Below are 10,641 nucleotides of genomic sequence, written 5' to 3'. Positions count from 1 at the left end.
AAATGCTTAGGTGGATTTAGACATTCTTCACACAGTCAATACTTTGTATTTCTTGTGAAAAAAAGCATCAAGAAATCACACAATTTAATGTCATATTCAGTGAAAACATTTTTCATTGCAAGAAACACATGTAAGGTTATTTTAAAAAATATTGTTTGATTTGCATGTTCTAAGCAGATATCTGAACACATTTACAAAGTCTACGCAGGCAGTGTATAAAGAAAGTAACAAATTTTTAACCAACTTGATTTTTTTCACTCATTCCTTTAAAAAATATAGCTTTTAATCCATTTTTTTAAGAAAAAAATAGAAGTGATTTAATCTCAACTACTTTTCTTGACACGCTTGTATTTTCCCTGTCCTCATGATTTAAAAAATAATCTAAATAGAAATTATCACATTGGTGGAATTAAAACCATTGTTAGATACAAGGATAGAGAACAACTGTGTATTTAGGAAATGTATGCAAATGATTTCACAGGTTTCTCTGATTGAAAAGTACAATTACAACCTTGTGTGAGAAGGGCTTGTGATTTACAACTTTTTGCGAGCATCTCTTATGCACATATTTTTAATAACTTGCCTCTAAGGGGCCAAATCCTGCTCTTCTGCTCGAAGTTTCTCTAAAATCAACAGCTCCTTTACACTGTGCTCTATTCTGCTGGCCTCCTACTGTGTCATAGTTAATACTGTGAATAACTTGGTGGAGTTCAATATTCCTGGTTTTAACTATAATTACTCTATGTCAGTAAGAGTTTGCAGGTTTTAATATCTTACAGAGGCCTGTAGGACAGTATGATTTATCCCAACACAGAGGGATGAAGGGAAACAAGAACTAGCTGAACAGTTTGCAAAATCATTAAACATTTTCCATGATCAGCTCTGTTATTTGCCATTTGGATAGCCCCCACTGAAATAATGTAAGTAATTTATACTCTTTACCTGAAAATAACTTCCAATATTAGCTTTCTTCTATGCATTCTCTAAATTGCTGTAAACATCCAGGATACCCTATATATATATACACACACACATATACACACACGGGTATGTCTGTGTATACATGCATATACATGTATAGGTGTATATATACACACATACAGACATACATGTATGTATACATATATATGGATATACAGCTATGACATAGTTAGGAAACAATAATGTCGTTTTTATTGCATTCTTAAGTATCATAGAACAAGGATATTATAGGCACACATCTTAACTACTCGTCCTTACTACAGTCCTAAAGCTCATTTACCTGAGATCTGCATCTGTAAAAATAAAGTTCCATTTTTAGCTGCATGTTACAAAAGACTAAACATCAGGCCCACAGATATGAAATTACAACTTAATTTTGAGACTAATTTGCTACAAGTAAAATATTCTATCTTATAAAAAAGATACTGTTGAAAGACATACATATTAAAAAGGAAACATGATTCTTAGAGGTTTAAAAATCTCCCTATGCCTTCCCACATTGTAATAAATTTATAAAAAATATTTGACACTGAAAATCTCCACAGAAAGCATCCTGCTGAAATCACATACCCTTTAAACCACTCATCTTGCAAAAGTTACATAGTTCAGGAGGGCAGACTCCATATTGTAAGTATTTAATTTTCATCATCCCGTCTGTAGTGAATAGTTTGTATTTCCTGAGCTATGAACATAGCCATCTCTCTAGTGCCCGCAGCGATCACTCGGCAGGACATAAGATCCAGAGGTCCCCCTGAGGACAAGAGGATTAATGAGAACTGTCTTACATGATGTAAAAAGGCAATGTATTCTTAACTATAAACCATGCTGTAATCAGATAGATTCAGAAACATGGAAACAACTTCATACGTAGCTCCTTTTGGGGTGGAAGGACAACCTAATTCAGCAACTGCTATCTGGATATCTCTGGCAAAAAATTATTTCAGAAAATTATAGATACAGTGCCAAAGGGTGCAACAGAAGTGGTGAATGTCTAGATTTGTTCAGTATCCAACAATAAATGCAATATTCCCTTCTTTTAGCAACAGAAAGGGATAGAACAGGAATTAGTTCAATCAGCATACCTTTCTTCCTAATCCACCATATCTTTCCACAGTATCCACATATGGTCACCAGTAAACCATTACTCTGAGATGTGTACCATCTAAATGAATAAAATAATAATACAGAGACTGTGCTGTCCTTTATCCCCTCTGAGTAGTTCCTAGTCATCTATGTTCAAACATGTACCTGAGAGGAGTCCTTTCTTGGGAGGCTATCTCTGCTGAAATGTTTGGCGTCTGAGCATATCTACCAATCTCCTGGGCTAGTTCTTTACTGTAAATCTGATGCTTTAAAGGAATTACTCAAAGTAATGGAAATACAGTTTGACTCAGAAGACCTTTGATGTGGTGAAACCCCAGGCTGGAATTACATCAGCATGTTACAAATAACCAGACAGAGTCTTGTGCAGAGTACAGATGTTTCTACAGAATATTGCTACAAATGAGGTTGAGCCACAAGAGGAGGACTGTACTGAGGTAACTCAAGTTGCCCCGACAAAGCCACACAGTCTCCCAAAAAGTCAAGGAAAACAAGGATATTTTACTCACCTGAAGTATCTATCACAGTGCCACCTGCCTCTCTAATAATAACCGTTGCCGCTGCCAAGTCCCAGCAGTGTAACCCAAACTGGTAATAGGCATCTGCAGCGCCGGACGCCAAATGGCACAGAGCCAGGGTTGAGCTCCCAATGACACGGACCCTACACCCCGCAAGAAGGGGACATGGTAATGTAAAGCAGAAAATGCCTTTGATTTCAACCTGTATGTCAAGATCGCAAAATGTGCAACATACTTGATTTTTTACTTTTTTTTTTTTAATGACTTTTGGTCACAGATGTGAGACATATATTGTAAAATATCTTACCCATGTGCTTGGGCCTTCAGCAATCTCTCAATGTTACCAAGGAACAATTTCAAAGTTGCAGGGTCACGTTTTGGACCAATTTCTGTCAAAATTAAGGCCTTCGAGATATCTGCAATGTAGGTATTTGCTTCCATTAATTCAACAGCTTCCAGGTAAATTCTGGAAATTTGTTCAAATTAAACACTGAAAAACAATTTTCATGTCCCTTTTTTTACCCCAAACAGGATAAGTGACAACTCTGCATAAAAATTCAAGCAAGACTAGATTTCTCATATCAAATGGTCTGATCTAAACACACTTAAAAAAAAAAAAATAACAGGAAGATTAAAAACAAGAATGCATCCTTACATTCCTTCTTTTTCCATATATTGTTTTATTTCATTGACTGATCAGATTCTGGCAAATTCACTAACATTAGCAGTCAACTAAAAATAATGCAGTGACCTAGCAACTATTAATGAAGTTAATCTAATCATATTTGTAAACGGGATGGTTCTTGAATAGGGAACTTGAATGTAATTTGTTAACAAATTATAAACATTTAGGAATTCATTAAGAGGAAAGAAAAGCTTCTGCCTAAACCACTAGTGATCCAGCAATAGCTCCCCTTCGTTCTGACATTTCAAAGACTGAAGACACCTTATGACTGAAAAAAAAACCCCTTCTTATCACAGACTAAACCAGTATCTTAATTAATAATATATGAATGTCATATTTGTACTGTGTTCAGCAAGGGCAGTTCTGACCTACAGCAGATGAGGATATCAGCCTTGTGTTCAGCCAAAGGAAAGACTCCCAGTGACTTGCAGGGTGTTGAAATAGTCCTCACATGAGATCTGAATATTGCTAGTATACAACAAGCGTATGCCAATGTAGGTGGAGATGGTTGATCAAATGCCAAGTGTCCCTGCTTCTGCTGTGCTAGCTGAACTTGGAGGCATTAAAGCTATGACAAAACTCAAAGGTTTAGCTGTGGATCACTTACTAACCAGGCTGTGCTCAAGTGTCAGGTGCCACCTTCTACCCTGGGTTAAAGGCTGGGCATCCATTCAGATGGGGAATGTCTACCTGGTTATTACAGCTAATTGCATAAGTTGAAAATGCTTAGCAGAAGTAGCAAGGAGGTTTTCAAAAGCAAATTAGGCTGGAGTGAGACATCATTTAATTAAACAGGCTACCAACAAACTGAGTGTTGTAGAGGAACATTTATGGCTTCAAACAATGAGGTGAATGGTTGGTGAGTAACAGGTATGTAATTAGGTTAAAAGTTACAGGGTATTACAAAGCTTAACTGTAGGAACGTAGACTTAGCAATTGCTTTTAAATTACTGCATTAAAATATAGAAACACCAATCCAGGCATTCTGCAGGGTATTTGTTGTTTAGCCACCACTGAAAACTCTGGATGGTGAAAGCAATCTGCCTCAGATCTTTTTGCATAACAGACCCAATTTATAACTACAGAACACTTAATGCACGCCTCATTGCTGAAATGCACCAAGCATTCACACCACACCAGTCATAGCTAGGTCATGACTAAGAGAGTTGTTCTTTTGAGTTATTAAATATATTTCTAATGCATAAATGGATCTCTTCAATTTTCACCAAGGCTACAGGTAGAAATTGGATGAAGAGACTAAGGCAAGGAAGATGGAGGTCTCTGTTTAGGAAACGGAGCTGGCTTATCACAAGACTTGATGGGGTTTCAGGAATTCAAGGTACAAGATAAATTTACTGACTATTCCTCACTCTTTGACAGAGGCCAAAAAAATAAGGAGGCTTGGTAGAAGAGATTTAAAGTGATACGGATAGATTTATGAGGAAAATAACAATTCTGTTGACCACAGAAGATTAAAAAAAAAAAATACAGTATTAGGACATGTAAGGCCTGACCTGAACCTAAGCATGAGAAGAAAGTATCACTCAAGATCAAACAGAAGATGGATCCTTCATTTAAGTGTAACCTTACTGCTTGGACTCCCATACCAGACTTCTACAAAATTCAGAACAATGTTTCCCTGGACTGCAGTTTCAAATTATTAAATCTGAACAATGAATGCATGGCATATGTCAATGTTATACAACAGTCACATTTCCTGGAAACAAAAGGCATGAAATAACATGTCAGCCTGGATCTCCAACACATCATGCATTGGTGAAGGCTACTTGAGTTCCAGTGGTAGGTACAGGGAAACACACTCTCCGTTCCAGGGCTGGTTTATTTCCCTGAAGCCACAGTCCTTACAGGAAAAGAGCAACTGGGATTTTATACACTTAAAACATCAATAGAAGTGAGACTAAAGAAGATCCATCTTCACTGGTGAAGTTGCCCACCACCAAATGATGTCTCTCAAACCAAAGGAAAACTTTAAAGCATTTGGAAGGACAGAAGGTCCACTTCCCTTGATACGTTCTAGATAGTCACGTAGACTGGATGTCCAGAGAAAGGAGGACAAAAGTGGCATGCACCAAAATTGTTCCTTGCTCAACTGGAAACCAGAACTCTTTGATAGCAAAAGCAAGCAAGGCCATTTCAAGAGTGGCTCAGCCAGCCCAACTGGCAGCACTCCTAGTTTTTCCTAATTGTCTCTGCCAGCATGGGATTTTGTGGAATATGAGATATTCCAGCACTGACAAAAACGTGATGTATAATCAAGGATCAAAATCTTAGAGGTCATTGACCTTACAGTTTGCTCCATCTCTCCAAACAGGGAGAGCCCAGCTCACTATGAATTTAGGAGAAGAGCCAAACTTCTCAAATTTCAGGCAAGTTTGATGCAGGGTCTGCTTGGGGCACTACAACAAATCTTTATGTTAAATTGCTTGAGTTTAGTGTATTTCAAGTTAATTAAATCTCTTTTGGGGGTGAAATTTTTACCATCTCCTGTGTACATTGATGTACATTTTTGGCATGTCTGCTTCTGTCTACAACTGAGTGTTAAGTTCTCCTCTGCATTTTGATTGACTAAAAGAAAACTTCTCTACATGCATCTGATTATTGTTATCCAGTATCATTAGGTAGAGAGACAGATCTATGACTTGGTTTATCAAGAAAAGAATTCCATTAAAGTGCTGACTAAGTGTTGCTAGCTATTTATATGTTGAAACATATCTCACACACAAAAACAAGCTCTTAAAGAACCCCTAATGAAGCATGCATCCTTTAGTTTACTGTTAGCATGTATGCCTACAGACATAGTACACTTTATGATGTACAAGTTTATTAGAAAATAAGTGAATAATGGCCGCTATCATACTCTGAATTTGATTCACCATTCCCATTGCATCTTGCTCATAAAAAGTTATGCCAGTGTACAGCTGGAATGAAACTGGTGAATCTACTCATTCTTCCTTATTTTAAACAATGGTTATGAAGCAAAATAATTTAGGTTTGATTAAGAAGTTCATATTCAGATGTATATTTTAAAAAGAAAATGAGGAAATTTGTGATTTTTTGCAGAAAAAACCAAACACATAACAATAAAATTATCATGCAAGTGAAATACTTCCCATCAGGATAATGATGTTCATTATCCTAATGATGATTTGCAACAACTCTGAAACAAAATTAACATATTCCTTTTAGAGTTCTAACAAAATCTAGACCAACCTGTCTCTTTTGATACCTGAAGCCTTTTGTCATTACAAAATGCCCCTTGACCTCTTCTACCAGTGTATAATCGTTCTTCAGTGCAGTGGTAAATTACACCAAATTCAAGCTTTAAGATTTTGAAAAGGAAAGAAATGAATGCAACTCAAATTACTCATCATAAATATAAACAACTACTAATGGCAGAACGATCAGCAATATTTTAATTGATACATGTAATCAAAGATCATATTGATGCTAATAAACTGGAATAATTTCACTATTACTGTGATATTGAGATATAGGTCATATAAAATTCAGTTTATAAAGAGAAGTTAACGCAATCTGTTCATGATCTTCTAAACTCTTATTTGCAGCTTGTTTGTATTCACATTAGAATGGATTAAATGCTAAGCTGATTTCAAATCCAATTGTATGTTTTTTATTGAAAGTACACAAGTCCTCTAAGGCCAGATTCTGAATGCTTTACTTCCACTGGTGAGCAGTTACGCGTAGTAGTCCCATTGACTTTGGCCAGATCCTAAAGTTTGTAACCCCAAATACATAAAGTACTATCAGCAATATTTTATTTAGGGGTGGGCAGGTACACATAAATTAAGTGACTTGCCCAAGGTCACAGAAAAAGTGTCAAGAAAACACCTCAGATGTTCTAGACTCCAAATCTTTTCCTGCTGCCCTCCTCCGTTCACTGTGAATAATCATTGTTGTTCCTCAGAGACAATTCAAAGGGAATAGATTGTCCTCACTCCCTACCCCGAGGTACCATCTAAACCAAGGGTTTTTTTGAGAAACACACTATTAATAGACTCTTTTCTGCAGGAATTCCTTTAGTACTGTTCAAGGCTTAAATTCAGGCCAGTTCCCCTGTGTGTACTTTGGCTCCTTTTCAGCTTACTGCTCTTTTCTGCTTTTCCCATTTATTTACTGAGGGAGATGTAACATCATTCTTTATTTTTGTTTCAGCTTTGTTTAGTTTACATAACCCAAAATATGCAGCATCAAAATGATGATGGTGTTCTAGAAAACATAAATATTAGAGAAAGCTGTCTGGCAATAATATGTAGTATTCAAAAGGACCTGTGGGAATTAATGAACTTCAGAAAAGCATGGAAGTGTTTCTCTGTAGTTTCTGCGTTTGAAAAGTCTAACTAGAGAAGTACACAAACATTATCCTGTTTAAAACAGTAAAAGCCACTAGCACATCTGAAAACTACGTTGTTATTGCACAGAATTCTTGTTGGCTTCACTTACAGCTATACATATATTTAAGATCATGGAATCAGGTTGAAAGAGGTACATTCCTTGGCAATTTAAAGAGCTATTTCTTTTGTATATATCGAACTGTAAACTGGCAACATCTGGAGAAAAGTCACCAGCATGAACAAGTATAGCGAGGAAACTCAAAACCTGCCCATATGAAGGCTAGGTACCTTTTTTCTCCCCGTAATCAAGCTCTCATGTGGGAAATATAATTATTTTACTATGTTAAGAAAACAACAAAGGCAGATTAAATGAACTAGACCCATAATTTTGCACTCTTCATAGAAATCAGTTCTGAATTGCCTCATAGCAGCAGTTAGCTTTCACAGATACCGCTAGCAGGAGAGAAGCAAGAATAATAACATTAGAACACTGGGAGATGTGTTTAAATTATGAATAGGCAGCACTATATTTAACTCATTATGGTTCTGTCTTACAAAACCTTGCTCACACCAGTACTCTTTTTTTCCCCATATAAATCTTGTAATATTTATAATAATTTTTAAGAATTGTCTTGTAATTGCCAGTTTGCATAAGTAAGTTTTGTAGGACTACGATTTTAAGACTAGTAGAGTATGATAAAATGCGTTTAAAAAGTGTAGAAAAACCTGAGTAGGCTGATTTTTTCTAAATTTTATTTCAAGTTCCCACATGGTTTCAAGGCTTCTACCCAGATCTCAGGTACCTATCTTAAAGAAGATACTTCATACCTCTTTGTTAACAGCAAATCCAATGCTCACTGCCACTGTTGGAAATCTGTGAAAAATAAGAAATGAAGTATTATTGATGAAAAATCTCTCAACTTACTCCTTATTCAACTCCCTTAGGCAACAAAACCCCACACAGAGCTCTGTGATTTTACTTGTGTCAAAATGCTCTTGACATTATACTATTCCTCCTTTCTCAGCCTCTTTAATTTTGTCAGTTCCTTTAAAAACGCAATTTAATATTGGAGAAGGCAAGAAATAAACACATGAAGACACCAGGACTTTTATACTAAATGTGCTATATATTTTAGTGATAATTTTGCTTTAGTGTAATTGAATTATCCAGTATAAAATCATTATATGTTGTTATAACAAATCATCATGTTTAAGAGCACATTTTGTTCAAGCTCAAGCATCTGAGACACCAGTTAAGTGGCACGGAGATACCTTGCTGCTGACATCAACATAAGGAGAAACCAGTTCCTCCACCTTCTCTTTTGTCAAAGTGATGATCGTGTATTTAAATTGGTCCTTTTGCCTAAAGTATAACTACCGCATTTTAAACAATGAAATAAATTAATTTCTTAAAAACATGTTTTAAAAAGAGCTGTAAAGTAATGGTGCAGAAAATATTGCTAGAAAGAGAAAATTTCACTTCATTGCATGAAACACCAACACGACACCCCCTGCCTCCCCTTGAATTCTATGTAAGTGCACCAAAAGTCAAGGAAATGTGAAATGTGGTGGTTTATTTCAATTATAACTGCAGTTATGTTAAGTCACTAACTGTAAGACAGAACGTATTTAAGGTTTTTATGTAGAAGTATTACGAATAGTCACTAGTTTACAACTCCTAGCACTGAAATGATTTAAGCTTTTGCATTTTTGCAGCAACGATTCCTAGATTTCTTTTTGCAGAGAGGTATCACACAAATTTAAAACCAATACCTATGTACAGCTTAGTTTTCAGTTCTGCTCTACATATATGCAATGTTTGTGCTTCCTAGGAAATTTAAGCATTCGTATTTGAAAGGGAGAAAACACCACTACTAAAAGGAATGTCTAACAACCACATAAGGCGTTATGCCAACTGTCATCATAGTACAGCCTTGTTCCTCCAGTTCAGCTCAAGTCTCTGCACGTTAATGTGTGGTTATATATAAACGAGCTGTGAGTCAAGAGCTTTGGGTCATTAAGCAATCAGCAGAAACTTTAGTTTACCTTTAGATAACAGTATAGAGCTCTCTCCAGCACAAACACATGCTCCCTCGGATACACTACACCAGGTACAGAAAGATAAAGGGATGACTCCTACTTATGAGTCAAAGGAACAAACCTACCACAGTAAAACACCTTTAAGTGGAAGGGAGGATTTGTGAGAAGCTACATTTTGCTTTTTTATGTATTTGCTGGTTCACTGTTCACTTACCTGTGCACAAAGTTGCACGTTCCATCAACAGGGTCAATAATCCAGGTCGGACTGTCAGTAAGGACACATTTTGAACCAGCAGCAGTTGATTCTTCTGCAATAAACCTGCATTTGGTGTGGAACAAAACAAGTGTCCCATAAAATTGGCTTAGATATGTGACTTGGAAAGTCAAACTCCATCTTTCTGTTTTTTAAGAGCTACTTCGCATATACATCACGTTCCATCAACAGGGTCAATAATCCAGGTCGGACTGTCAGTAAGGACACATTTTGAACCAGCAGCAGTTGATTCTTCTGCAATAAACCTGCATTTGGTGTGGAACAAAACAAGTGTCCCATAAAATTGGCTTAGATATGTGACTTGGAAAGTCAAACTCCATCTTTCTGTTTTTTAAGAGCTACTTAGCATATACATTTTTTTTTTTTAATAAATGTGTATGCATGTATAAACACACATGTTGCTTTTTTTCATTTGGGAATAGGGAACTTTCACAGAAACTTTGAAGGAGAGTTCTCAAATTTACAGCATACTATTTTACACAGAAAAAAAGAACCCCATTTAGGTTCACTTTCCCAATACGCCATTAAGAAAGTCATGAAAATGAATGCAGAAATGGATCTGAACTGGCATCCCTGGAACAATATAAGTTTTTTTTTTTAATGCAGAATGTAATTTAATGGGTTAGGCCTGTCTCTTGCAGTAAGTAATATAAACTGCAAACTGTAGCT

General features: G+C 36.2%; 1 protein-coding gene across 1 annotated transcript in view; it reads right to left on the bottom strand.

Moving 5' to 3' along the window:
- Positions 1-1,031: 1,031 nt before the first annotated feature.
- IMPA2 (inositol(myo)-1(or 4)-monophosphatase 2) overlaps positions 1,032-10,641 on the bottom strand; it is a 17,489-nt gene continuing 7,879 nt past the window's right edge. The window contains exons 3-8 of the mRNA XM_010077446.1: positions 9,913-10,017; positions 8,487-8,532; positions 6,517-6,625; positions 2,908-3,016; positions 2,592-2,743; positions 1,032-1,732 (exon numbers count right to left, since the gene is read on the bottom strand). Of these exons, the coding sequence (XP_010075748.1) occupies positions 1,617-1,732; positions 2,592-2,743; positions 2,908-3,016; positions 6,517-6,625; positions 8,487-8,532; positions 9,913-10,017 (637 nt within the window). The 3' untranslated portion in view covers positions 1,032-1,616. The remainder of the gene's footprint in view (positions 1,733-2,591; positions 2,744-2,907; positions 3,017-6,516; positions 6,626-8,486; positions 8,533-9,912; positions 10,018-10,641) is intronic.

This window comes from Pterocles gutturalis, unplaced genomic scaffold, assembly GCF_000699245.1.
Source record: "Pterocles gutturalis isolate BGI_N339 unplaced genomic scaffold, ASM69924v1 scaffold43933, whole genome shotgun sequence".
In the NCBI taxonomy this organism is placed as follows: domain Eukaryota; kingdom Metazoa; phylum Chordata; class Aves; order Pterocliformes; family Pteroclidae; genus Pterocles; species Pterocles gutturalis.
The sequence above is the reverse complement of the archived record's forward strand: the minus strand, read 5'-3'. Positions and strand labels throughout refer to the sequence as shown.